Source organism: Pundamilia nyererei, unplaced genomic scaffold (genome assembly GCF_000239375.1).
Source record: "Pundamilia nyererei isolate P.nyererei 1_Seehausen unplaced genomic scaffold, PunNye1.0 scaffold00106, whole genome shotgun sequence".
Lineage (NCBI taxonomy): Eukaryota > Metazoa > Chordata > Actinopteri > Cichliformes > Cichlidae > Pundamilia > Pundamilia nyererei.
Genome location: NW_005187507.1, coordinates 1,578,392 through 1,592,140, shown reverse-complemented (window position 1 = coordinate 1,592,140; position 13,749 = coordinate 1,578,392). Strand labels below are relative to the sequence as shown.

The following is a 13,749-nucleotide window of genomic DNA, read 5'->3' as shown; positions in this document are numbered from 1 at the left end:
AAAACAATGGAATTAGAATGAAAAGAACATAATTTGAATGAAAACAACGGAATTTGAATGAGCACAACAGAATTTGAATGAAAACAATGGAAGTTTAAAACAAACAACAGAATTAGGGATAGCCTTAAGTGGTAAGCATTCAACAAGGTGCTAGAAACATTCTCTCATCCCAACTGGTCGCAGCAGATGGCCGCCCCTCCCTGAGCCTGGTTCTGTCAAAGGTTTGTTCCTGTAAGAGGGGAGTTTTTCCTTCCCACTGTCGCCAAAGTGCTTGCTCATAGGGGATCATATGATTGTTCCTAAAATAAATGCAAATTCATGATGTGAGTCCCCTGCTCCGTCACATCTCAAAGGTGCTCCATTGGACTGAGATCTGCTCACTCTGGAATACAGTTACACTTATTATCAGTGTTGTTCAAGTTACTTGAAAAAAGTAATCAGTAACTAATTACTGATTACTTCCCCAAAAAAGTAAACCCGTTACTTTACTGATTACTTATTTTCAAAAGTAATAAATTACTTAGTTACTTAGTTACTTTTTAAAAACACAATTTACAACCTGAATAGGCGATAAAGCGATATATCTTTCAGCCCAATTCTACTTTTTCTGCATAATCCATCATACAAAAATTAATCAAATGGAAAAGTCTCTTTTTTTAAACTTGTTTTATCAGTTTTAATTTTTTAACTTTATGCATCAAGCAAAAAATGAAATTATATGCACCATTCTCTGACTTGAAGAAATTAGTTTAACATTTAAACCTATTTTCTGCACATTCCATGTGTTACATGTAACGCGTTACTGTCCATCTCTGCTTATTATGAACTCATGAACTTAACTTAATATGCATGAAACCACTGCACTCTGTGTATACTCTGGTTATGAATGGATGGATATGGTCAGCAACAATACTCAGAAAGGCTTGGTATTTAAATTTGGTACTAAAGAGCCCACAGTATACCAAGAAAATAACACCCACATCATTGCACCACCAGCAACCTGAACTGTTAATACAAGGCAAGATGGATCAGTGTTTTCACGTTTACACCAAATTTTTACCCTATTGTCCAAATCTTGCAGCAGAAATCAAAACACATAAGTCCAGGAAACATTTTGCCAGTCCAATTCTGGTGAAGCCATGTGAATTGTATCCTCAAATTCTTGTTCTTGGCTCACATGAGCAGGGCCAGGTGTGGTCTTCTTCTGCTGCTGCCCATCTGCTTCAAAGTTTGATACATTCTGTGTTCAGAGGTGGTCTTATGCATACCGTGGTGTTAACAAGTGGTTATTTGAGTTTCTTTTGCCTTCCTATCAGCTCAAAGTCGTCTTCGTAAACACCGGAGATGGTTGCGTGGGAATATTTAGGTAGATCATTGGCACAACCATGCAATGTTCAAAGTCACTTAAAACACCTTTTGTCCCCATTCTGATGCTCAGTTTGAACTTCAGCGGTGGTTTTGATGAGGAGTTAAACAGGGGTACCCACTGAAGTGTATACTGGGCCCTCATTGGTGAAAAAAGTGTCCCATGTTTGTCCTTAGTGCTCATCCCTGAGGTAAAGAAAGTTTTCTTGTGGATTGACAGGATGAAAGGTAGATGCTATTTTGGTTTTGTCATCTTTTCTCGACTACTTTCTTCTTTTAAAGATATAAAAACTTTTTAGTGCTTTTAACTCGCTATATTGAACACTGTCACACACTCAGCGTGACTCAGCTTCAGCTCTGGTACCAAAGAGACTCCTACGACGAAAACCACATGCATTTTGAATGCAAAGCAATTCATCTTCCTTGCAGCATTTTCCACATCATTGGTAAAACAAATCCCAGGTTTTTATGTGCACAGCGTGATTAGCATACTGTGTAATTTGATGCTACTCAATACCAAAAACCCTTAACACAGCACTTTGTAGTGATGCCAGGTTTTTAACGGCAGATATTAGACCTCCCAGCCTGAACTGTGGTGCTCTTCACATCAGGTAATGGCCTTGTCATGTAAATCAGAGCAACAGGCTGGATGAGATATAAAAGAAAGTCTGCAGGAGAAATCCTGTGAAATCCTGACCAGTCTGTGATGGACCTGCAAAATCAACTTTATGGAGTATTTCATTGAACGCATCGGTGTTCTCTGTGCAGTAAACTTTGGTTTGGATGATTATGATTCAGACTGAAGGGACAGTTCAGACACAAACATTTTTATCTTTCTGGGTTCATCTTGTCATCATCATTCCAGCAGACTCATGGAAAATATGCAAAAAATAGGCCACGTCACAGGTTTGCAGCTAAAGTAAAGACTGACAAAATATTAGAAGACTAAAAGATTCTGCATCCTGGCCAAGTTCTTCATCTTTATTATTAACAATTCCCCAAAAAACAACAAACTCAGTAATGTGTCAGTCTATCGTATGAATTTTTCCATCTTCCTGCTTAACTCTGAAGAAGTAAAACTTCAAAGGTTTGACTTTTATTTTGTAAAAACAGAATCTCAGAGCATAGTTGTACACTGTTTTTGGCAAATGTTACACTAAATGTCATTACTAACTACACTTGTTAGTATTGTATGTGGATTTGGCTAAAAATATAAACTTCAGTGTCCAAGTACATAATACAATCACTGTGTTATTGCAGGGACTTTACCTTGCAATATCAAGTACATTGAAGCAACTGTTGTGATTTGTGCTACATAAATAAAATTGAATTGAATTAATGGTGCCTGCGCTGAACTACACCTGCCTCTGCGCGGTTTGTTCTGTTAGTTTACCAAACTGCCTTAATTAGGTCACAAAATGCATAAAAATGCTTTTGTAATTAAAGGTTTATGTCTGGTATGCCTTAAAAAGTTGTTTTAGCTGCATGTTTTTTTTATTATTCAAGTGATCTTTGAGTTGGAAATCATAAAACTACATGAGTAGAGCTAAATCAAGTAGGTTAAACACTAAGACAAAACATCAATCTTTTACTTTGACTCATCATTAGTTACCCAGATGGCAAAAAGAAGGGTAACAAAAAAACAACACAGATGAGTGGATTCATGCCATTCAGACCAGAGAAACAAAATGAAAACAGCTTCTATTAAAAGTGTAGTACAGTAAAAGCCCGGACTGTGCTAGGTAACAAAAACAAATTTAATCCTGGACTCATAAGCAGTTTGGGCTCATCTCGATAGAGAATAGACTAAAAGGCACCCAAAATCCATAGAAGTCTTTTGTGAACATGATTCTACCAAATATTGAGGTTTGGTTCAATTGTGCAAACTATTTTTTAGCCTTATATACAGTACTGTGTTATATTTACCCAATGAAAGAAATGAGAGGTGGCTCAAGTGTTTTGCACAGTGCTGTACGTTAGCAATATAAAAAATTATAGTGCACCACGGACACATCTTATGTCCTTGATGACGTAAATAAAAACAATATGTGTAACAGCTGATGACACAAGCTTCTTCCTCTGCCCTCGGGAGACTGAATGGAGCTCAGATGGGAATAAGCTTTGTATTGTCAGACATCCCCTTGGAGATTAAACACACTGGACTCTGGCGTATTTGCTTTTAGTAAAATATGCCAGGCAGACAGCACAGTGTCTAAATATTATTCAAAGTGTTTTTTTCCCCTTCCTGAACAACAGAGGACACAGTTAATGTGAATGCATGCACTGTGTTTGTGTGTAACTTCAGGACATCTGGCCAACGCTGCGACAGAGCTGATGAAGCTGGACCATGAGGAGCCTCAGCTGACAGAACCGTACCTCTCCAAACAGAAGAAGCTAATGGTGAATCCGTGTTTTCATTAACGTTAACATTTAACTTTTAAGTGTCCTTCACTATATCATTTAAATCAGGTTTTATGATAGATTGACACATTGCAGTGAAATGATTTCTAATGCCACGAGGAAATATATATACACTTCAGAAGTGAAGACTTAAGATGACTTTCAGGGTGTGATTCATATACTGCAATTCATAGGAGTTCATTTGCATAAGTTTCAGGGCCTTTAATCCATTAAATGATGCATTAAAATTAAATAAATTTCTCACTTATTGTAAGAATTAATAGCTTAGTGTATTGTACATTTTTAAATTGTTGTTATCCCTTCAAGAAATTATAGAGCACATAGAAAATCCATTAAATCCTCTAAATGTGTAATACATTTATACTTATTTAGGGCAGCTGCCTGAATTAGCATCTTAAACTGATGTATTAATATCCTTCATGGGTACAAAGTGAAGGTTATCACACAGGAAACATCCTGTAAGATTAGCTTCATCGAGTGAAACCCTTAAAATTTTAAATCCTGAATAAAAATATACTTATTTTGAATTACATATATTTGAGACCCCTGAACGGGAATGTAACGAGTATGATTTTTATGTATTTAATGCTTTTTTGGGGGGACAAACTGTTTAAGTCTCTATTAAACTGACAGGTATTGCGTCATTTATGATCAGAGAAGAAATCCTGACTTTTCCTTCAGTGCTGTTAGTTTTCCTATTTGTGGCTTTGAGTGAAATATCTTTAGAGCTACTGGATGTGACATATAGTTAAAGTGCTTTAAATGTTTTTTAAGACTAATTCTATGTAAATACAAGTACACTGCAATTACTTTAGATTATTATGACAGTTTTAAACAGATTCCATGCCCCCCATAGAATAATTCATATTAAGGTTATTTGTATTTTTTGTAAGCAATAAAAAGCAGTTTAGGCGTTTGGCTTTAGCATTTAACTAGATACATATTTTTGGCTGAAATAATGTTCTGAGATGTTTTTTATTTTTCTGTAAGTTTTTTCTTTTCTTCCAAAAAAATGTTTTTAAAGGTTGAATAAATCTCTGCAAAGTATTCCAAAAATGTTTAGTGAAAATGTTGCTTTTGATGTTGTTTTTGGAGTGAGTGGAGCTTTCCCTGTTTAACTTTGGTTGAGGCAGATAGTCAGACTGGTTAACAGAGTAGGACAACCACACACTGTCACATCCACACCTATGGCCATTTTAAAGCCACCAGTTAACGTGATTTGCACTGAACTGTGGGAGGAAGCCACAGTACTCGAATGGAACCTGTGCAGGTACAGCAAGAACATTCAAACTGCACACAGAACGGCTCCAGCTGATCAGCATATATAAGAACCAGGAAAGTTCTTGCTTTGCTGTCGCAGCGCTAGCACTAGCTGTTTCTCACTGCATGTCAAAATATCAAATTTAAAATGTATGTTTTCAGCATTTTAGGCTAAATGTTAAAATGACACATTTTATTTCCTGAAAATATGTGAAACACTTTTAGTGTAGTCTCCAAATTTGATATTTTTCCTCGTGGCATTAGAAATCATTTCACTGCAATGTGTCAATCTATCATAAAACCTGATTTAAATGATATAGTTTATAAATGTTATCCAGTAACATCTGTGACACAGTCTCATAATTTTGCATTCAGAATACCTTTTGTTCAGAAATTGCATTCGAGGAGCATTTTAAAAACCCCGTCATCTCAGACACCAGTGATGTCCTCAAATCAGAATAATGCAGAATACTGTTTTTGTTTTTTATTGTCATAAATATGTATAAGGACATTTTATAACTTGCAACTTAACACCATTCTTTGAACGTTGTTAGGATTTGAAATAGTGCTTCAAACGAATGTTTTCTTAAAGACAGAATTACAAAGTTTCAAAGTCCAGCAAAGTTTGTTATTTTTGTGGGAATGTTCCCTGCTAGCTAAAATTTCAGTGTTATCAAAACTACAAAAAAGTAATTACTGCTGCTTTAACAATTACACCATCTGCAGTTAAAACAGTTTAAATTGAGTCCTGCTAAATAAGAAGCCACGCTTGCCTAAAAGGGGGCTGGGAAAGGCTTGATTTATGTCAACTTATAACAATTTATCACTTGAATTTAACATTAAAACATCAGTTTAATGCGTGCTACTTTTTTACTTGTTTAATTGACAGGCAAAAATCTTGGACCATGATAATGTGAACTACCTGAAGAAAATTCTGGGGGAGTTAGCCATGGTTTTAGATCAAGTGGAAGCTGAACTGGAGAAAAGAAAACTAGAGTATCAAGGTATGTCCAAATGATGAATATCAAAGCACAACCCAGACGTTTTCTATAGTGATGTTATCGCATTCTTTGCTTCGCAGGCCAAAAGTGTGAGTTGTGGCTTTGTGGACCTGAATTTACACTAGCTGACATCTGCCTCGGAGCCTTGTTGCACAGGCTCAAGTTCTTGGGACTTTCTAAGAAATACTGGGAGGACGGCAGCCGGCCCAACCTGCAGTCCTTTTTTGTGCGTGTGCAAAAACGCTACGCTTTTCGAAAGGTCTTGGGTGACATCCACACGACCCTCCTGTCGGCAGTCCTACCCAACGCCTTCCGGATGGTAAAAAAGAAGCCGCCGTCCTTCTTCGGGGCCTCTTTTCTCATGGGTTCACTGGGCGGGATGGGCTACTTTGCCTACTGGTATTTAAAAAAGAAATACATGTAGTGAATGCCCACTTGTTGTGTTATATGTCTGTGTATTTGTGTGATGTTTAAACTTTTCTGTAATGTTTTATGACTGCAGGAAAACATAATGAATCTATATAGAGAACACTATTACTTACCTGGGTGAACAAAGAAATATTAAAACATTCCATAATAAGAAATTCTTAACAGCACATTTTCTGGTAATCAAGGCCTTCGTTAAAGTTTAATTACTGGAAACTTGCAGCTCTTGTGCATGCAAGTACTCATTTAACTTTTGTTGAAGGCATGCATCAGGTCCACCTACACTGAAATCTTAAAGTGAAAAAAAAAAACCCAGATAAAACTTTAAACACAACAACAACAGGGGTTAACTGACCTTCGCATGCCACTATTATAGTCACTACTCATACCTGCTCCTCACTCCATCTACCTGAGGTATAACCAGTACAACCACAGGGACATGTACATGACGATTACTTTCTGAAAAGTGCTGTGCTGCCAGAAACTGCCACATGTAATGATGAAAGGATGGAGGCAAACTTTAAAGGTATGCTTTGACATTTTGGGAAATGTGCTTATTGGCTTTATTGATGAGGCGTGGATGAGAAGATCGATACTACTCTTTGTGTAGGTGTTAAATATGAAGCTACAGGCCAAGAGGGTGATTAGCTTAGTTTAAACACTGAAAACAAGCAAAACAGCCGCTCTGTCACAGAAATGTGAATACCAGCATCAGCTAGGTATAGAACGTGATTTTCACTTAAACAGCATGAAACAGAAGCCAACACCAGTAAATGCCTTTGTCTCATTTAAATATGAAAACATAATTATGCTTCACTATTAACATACTAGGTCTAATCAAATTATCACACTTAGCTTGTGATAATTCAGTGAAATTGTCACACTCCACGTGTAATTTGATTAAACACAAACACATTAGCTATATTTTGCAATATGCCGGCGTGGGGACAGTAGAATCTGATATATTAAAACTAAGCAGATAATTAGGATAATGATGGAAGGCGCGCTTCAGTCAATATTGTGCTTAAGTGGTGCAAATCACTTAACACATTTCTAATGAATTAAACTGCCACTCCACTTTGGGTGGCATGACATTGCGGTGTGGTGGTTTGCACTGTTGACTGGGAGCACTCACTATGTGCTGGGTTTTTCTTTCAGCAGCTCCATAGATGTTCACGTTGGGTTAATTTTTGCTTCTAAATTGGCCATAGGTGTGGATGTGAGTAAGACAAAGTGAGAATGTGAATGTTTGGTTTGTAGTGGAAATGCTTTGAATGGTCCAGTCAGACTGTGTCGGTTCCACTTTACCTGGTTGTCAGCCCTATTTTTTAATCTAAAGTAGAGTATCAAACATACATAAAGTGTGTCACATTACAAGATATGAATATCTTCCAGTGTCACAACGAATCACGAAGGGGAAAGGTTAAAAAAGAAAGTTTAAAAACAAGAGCAGAAGAAGAAATCTGCTTTTGTCTATTTGTGTTTCTTTTGGGGGACTAAACCTTGCTCCTGATAGAAGCATGTTAGGGAAACTAAAGGTGCAAAACAGTGTGTGGGTCTTTGAAAAGACCGTCATTTCATGCAAATGTTTCCAGTCTTAATGCTGAGCTAAGCAGCTGTAGCAGCTACATGATCATGCACACAATAAAAGCAGTACCCATCTTCTCATCTAACCCTCAGAAATAAAGTGGAAAAATCTCCCAAACTATAAAAGTGCTCCTTTAACTTATTGTACACCCAATATGTAATAACACACAGAGACATGCACACGTGTGTCCAGAGTCAGTTTATTTAGAGCACCACAGATCACACAGCACACAGTGGTCCACTGTCACTATCTTGTCGCTGAGCAGAGGAAAATCTGGGTGTTTGAAAAGTTACACTTGGCTCTACTGATAGCAAAATAATAAATTCTGCATCTATGGCACAATAGTGATGACTTAGGGTTAGGATGTATGTTTCATTGCATGGGTTACTTTCATATTGTGTACACTGAGGGGTTTTTTTGTGGCCCAGAGGCAGAATTTATGACATGACTAAGCCACAGATTTCTAAATATTCAGTTGGTAACTGTAACCTTTGAATCACCTGCACTGCACCGCGTCTGAGACGGTCCCTCAGCAATACTGAGCAAGAAAAAACGCACTGGAATTCACTGCTGTTTGTTTGTCTCTGCTGACTTCCTCCTGACAGATGCAAGATTGTTTTTAACAGATAGATATTTTTAATTACACACGGTCGCATTTATTTTACCATGCTTAATTTTTAATGAGCTTAAAGGTTAAACAACGGGAACGAGGGAAGGAAAAAGCTGACTCATCTGAAGGCTTAAGGAGCATGATGGTGAGAAACAGAGAGCCTTCCCAGCCGTCTCGTTGTTTCTTAATGCAGTTTATTTTTCTTACTCCACATTAAGTTAACCCTTGACGGGAATCACTTTGTGTTTCTTTACCAGATGTCCGTGCTTTTTTTTTTTAAAAAAAAAACCATGTTATCATGTGCGCTCTTTGGGTTTAACTCATTGTTGTGAGGTGCTGGCTGGAGTTGTAAGCTGCTTTTGCTTTTTCTTGGCTGGTTATTACCGACATTCTTGCAGTAAGAACTCACAGTGCAGCGACTCTTTCTCTCATTATAACTGCTGCTCAAGATATCAATAAATAACAGAGGTCATGGAGAGTTTTCTACTGTCACACAAACTCACCTGTGCAGGTGGTGATTAGCATCTAACTGCAACAGAAAAGGCTGAACCAAAGACAATGATCAGTACTCCTTTAATAGAAGTTTGTTGCTGTTTCATGTCTTGTAGCAGAATCTGTTTTTTATTAAGAAAACCAAAGTGTACCCAGTTTAATTTTTGATATGGAGAGTGCAGGGCGGCCAGTGAGATCAATAAATCCTTTTTGTCTGAAAAGAAGACATTTGAGATACACTTTAAAGTAGACATTAAAGTACTTGATTTCAAGATGTTCAGAAGGGAGGTAAATGAGATTTCCAAAGTTTGAAAGCAAGCAAAAGAGGAGATATGTGTCCAGTTACAAATAAATCAAATAATTAGCTTAACTGTGTTCTCATTTATGTTGAGATTTTCATGCTAAAACGGTTCAATAATTGACACTGTGGGCGAAAATGCCAAGAAACGTCATAACCAGCCAATCACTGTAAACGCTTGGTACATTTTGATTATTGCAAGCACAGCTGTTACGATTCTGCTGCTTCCTCTGACTGAATCGCACTACCCGAGGGGTCGGATCTGTACTTCTTGGATCCAACAAAGATTTCAAGTCGAAAGAATCTCAGTTGTGATTTGTGGCCATTATATTTCACTATAGTATTTTTTTATTTTTTACTTTTTGTTTTTTATATTTCTATATATGCATTTATTTATGGTGCTTTTTATGATGTTTGTTCATAAGCCTTAATTTATTCAGTTGCCATCAATGACCAATAAATAATGAAAATAATTAATGGAACTTTTTTTTGTTGGTTTATTTGGACAAAAACTCAGAGCTTCCTGCACGGAGGAGAAAGTCGATTTTTTTATATTTGATACATAAATAGAAAACTGAAACATTCTTCTGTGATTTACATATTTGTAAGCTTAACAGAACTTTAACAAAATATGACTGGTGTCATTCTATACTTTTCCTCATAGCTCAAAAAAGTCACTCTTTTTACACAAATCTTCTGGCTCCTACTTCCTGTATAAATCAAAAATATAAAAGTTCAGCTTTTAAAGTGAAATTTATGCTGTGGTTTTTACCAGAGATGTACTGGTGAGTGTTTAAGGAAGCAAGATTGTGTAAGTGGGAATTCTGATTTATTCATATAAGGCCAAATCACACAGATCAAGGTGCTTCATAGTGTGAGCTAAGGACCATCAGATGATCCCCTACAAGCACTTAGTGACAACGAGGAGGAAGAACTCCCTTTTAAAAAGGAAGAGAGGGCTGACCTAGGCCAGTTAGGGTTTGAGGGTTAAGTAGGGCAAGACAGGGAGAATACAGAGAGATCACGACCAGCAAGCAGGTCCAAACACAAACTACAGAAGTTAATGACATGCAGCAGTGACCAATAAATACGTGTAAAGTGGAGAGTACTCAGTGGATCATGGGAAGTCGTCTAGCAGCATAACTAAGGGATGATTCAGGGTCACCCAACTCTAACTATAAACTTTATGGAAAAGGAAAATCTGAAGCTGAATCCTAAAAAGCAATTCAGCACCAGTAAACTACACTGTTCAGCATTTTTAATAGCTTCTGTTCAGAAACTTATGGCACAGAGGAATATTAATCTTGTCTGATTTGTCTTTTTAAGACCAGTTAAAATAAAAATTGATAGTGTTTCAAAAGCTGATGGCAACATAAGCATAAAGCTGCTTTTCTCCATGTTTTTAAATGAGATCTTTGCTGTAGGGAAAAATAGTTTCCTTTAAACAGTTTAGGCATTTTTTTTTCATGAAATAATTAACAGGAAAAAACCCTCTTTATATCAATTAATGATGAAAATAAATGTTAGTTAAAGCTCAATACTGAATATTTCCAACCTTAATATTATTTCTTAATTAAATATATTAAAATTCTTATTCCTAACCACATTCTACATCCCTGAACAAACTTAAACTACACATAATGTTGACACACAGTTACTTTGACCCCAAATCATTCACAATAAAAAAAAAAACAGATTTCAAATATTATACGTAGGATGAAATGCAGCTTCACTGGATTACAATGACTTGTTCAAAGCTTTCTAAATAAATAACAATGAACATTTACTGTACATTGGTTTGCAAAAAACACACATCATCAGTGCTATACAACTGGAGCTGTAAACATTCTCAACTGTTCCCATACATATCTAAAAACTGCAAATACTCAGTTTGGAATAACGCACTATAAGTCAGGCAAATAATAGCGAACCTTGAGGCTGAAGGTGAGAGGACTGAAGCTGGGCAGCAGAGCAGCCCTGTGCTTTTATCTCAGATTACAAGTCATTTTGGGATCAGCAGCTGCCAAACAGATGAAGAATTGCAAGTAAGTCATTGTGTACAAGGTGGCCAGCCTGTGAAGAGGGGAATTATTTAAAATAGCTTCAAGTAGAGTTGCTGGCTTGGACCTGGATGCAGATAGCGTCAAATGTAGTGTGTTATTTTGAGGATGATTTTACTTGAGTGTTCAGCTTAGGCATGCGGCTTCTGTTCTTTTGGGTGGCGCTGAGGGGGAAGTCCTGGTGACATTGGCTTTACATACCAAACCCGATATGTTAAATACCACCCCAGCAGGGCGCATATGGTTCCTAACAACTTGTGAGATGGGTCATGGAAATAAACAGAGGTGCACGTGAACATCCACACCCAAATGATCATGATAAGATTCAAGGCTATATACAGCAGGCTCAAGACCTTCCTGGGAAGTCCAGACAAGCTGGTGGTATTGAGAGAGCTCATCGGGGCAATTTCCTCCATGATGAAGAGGGTGGAGTACGCCAAAATGAAGGAGTGTCCTGAGATGTCATAGCCAACCCAGTGGAATCCAGCCCGCCTGCAGACAGCTTTCGATGTGAACTCCTTGTAATCAACCTTTACCAAGCTGTTTTCATAACAAGAACCGGTCACATCCTCGATGTAGAAGAAGGTCTCTGTGCAGACGTACCAGACAGCTGTTGCCACCACCAGAGAAAGCAGCCGCCGGGCGAGAAAGGAGACACTCCTGTTGAAGGAGGCATTGGAGAGGAGGAGGAAGGGGGTTAGCAGCAGCAGCGTCCAGCCCCAGGACACTTTAACAAAATACCTGCAAGACAAACAGAGCAGTCTGATGAAACAATTTACCACTTCAAGATAAAGTTAATCTCATATGTACACAGAATGTATATTTCATACTCCTGGGCCAATACAGAATGTTTATGCATAAACATTCTGTATACTCCAGGTTTTTACTTCTGTTTCTAACCATCTGTAACACCAGCACATATACTGGTACATATGTACAGATTTCTTTTTAGAATAGAATATAATAGCTTTTTATTGTCATTGTACATGTACAACGAAACTGTGGATGCTCCACACTAGCTGTGCATGGAACAAAAATATAAATAGCAGGACATAAATAATAACAATTGCCAGTTTCTGCTCCTACAAAATCCAGGTAAGCCAAGCAGTTTTTGTTTGTTTTGAGTTGTGTTCAACAAATAGGACTTCATTAGCCCGACAGTTGAACAGTTCACCCTTGACCTACATCTCTCCAGTCTTGCCAAAAACATTTAAAAAAAAAGAAAATTATAAAGGTGCTTTTAAGTCACCTTAAAGTGAACGCCAGGTGTGCCCACGAGCTTGAATGAATCGGTTGTGTTAGCTAATCAATCGCGTCGTCATACTTACACGTTCAGGGCGTTTTTGCTGCTGCTGAAATACGTCTGCGGAACGAACTCCAGCTCTTTCAGGACGGACCCCACGACCGAGATGAGCAAAAAACTCCAGGGGAACTTCTGTCGGACGGCCGGTATCCTCCACAGTACCACCAACTTATCCACAATGACATCCAACGACGCCATGTTGACGCTATGACCGTTGCTCTACACCGGCGGGGAGGGGTACGTTGCTTTGACGTCACTGCAGGTCAACCAATGAGATTTTATTGTTCTTCTTTGTGTTTTTAACGGCAGACTACAAACGGTAAATTCAAATGGATAGCGCCCCCACCGTACAGGGTGATGTGCTACTTTCTTCTTAACACTTGCTTTCCTTTCACTTTCTTTGTATATGACATATGTTTTCGTAGATATACATATTAATCCAAAATAACATAATAAATGGAGGAAAACAATTAAACCACAGTCCTAAAACCAAGACCAGCCAGGCAAGGCCATGATGATCCACTTGGTAAAGTAAACCTGCCAGGCATCTTTTTTGGCTTTAAAACAACAATTCTGATGGCTAAAGATCCAAACGGGACAGGGAAAAAAAAAAGAAAACAAAAAAGGAACACCTCTATACACATCTACACATCAGGCAACCTGCTCTACTCCTGAGCAACAGCTACCCTGGGAGGTGCTTCAGAGATTTTGGTTCCTTCTGAGATGAGCATCACACAGTTCCTGCCGGTATGTCGGCTGCAGCTCCATATTGTGAATCTCCACGTCTACCTGTTGGATTTGGGACTGTTGAGGCCATTTCAGTACAATGAATTCACTGAACTCACTTAGATGATCCAAGAAAAAACAAAGAAAGAACGGAAGAAAGATCTTCTGTATATTTCTCAAAAAATGTGATCCTGTCTCC

General features: G+C 37.9%; 2 protein-coding genes across 2 annotated transcripts in view; one reads left to right on the top strand and one right to left on the bottom strand.

Moving 5' to 3' along the window:
• Positions 1-8,944, top strand: part of gdap1l1 (ganglioside induced differentiation associated protein 1-like 1) — a 26,698-nt gene extending 17,754 nt beyond the window's left edge. The window contains exons 4-6 of the mRNA XM_005741021.1: positions 3,671-3,765; positions 5,936-6,050; positions 6,128-8,944. Of these exons, the coding sequence (XP_005741078.1) occupies positions 3,671-3,765; positions 5,936-6,050; positions 6,128-6,471 (554 nt within the window). The 3' untranslated portion in view covers positions 6,472-8,944. The remainder of the gene's footprint in view (positions 1-3,670; positions 3,766-5,935; positions 6,051-6,127) is intronic.
• Positions 8,945-8,958: 14 nt separating this feature from the next.
• fitm2 (fat storage inducing transmembrane protein 2) lies at positions 8,959-13,079 on the bottom strand. Its single transcript, XM_005741018.2, has 2 exons — positions 12,850-13,079; positions 8,959-12,262 (listed from the first exon to the last, which is right to left on the bottom strand). Exons 1-2 carry the CDS (start codon positions 13,020-13,022, stop codon positions 11,653-11,655), a joined length of 783 nt encoding a protein of 260 aa, XP_005741075.1. The 5' UTR covers positions 13,023-13,079; the 3' UTR covers positions 8,959-11,652.
• Positions 13,080-13,749: the final 670 nt, after the last annotated feature.

What these genes read in the sequence shown, in the direction of transcription:
- fitm2 (XM_005741018.2), bottom strand. Translation starts at nt 13,022, where the DNA reads ATGGCGTCGTTGGATGTCATTGTGGATAAGTTGGTGGTACTGTGGAGG. An exon ending in AGCAAAAACGCCCTGAACGT is followed by an intron (nt 12,263 to 12,849) that starts GTAAGTATGACG and finishes TTTGTCTTGCAG; the next exon opens with GTATTTTGTTAAAGTGTCCT.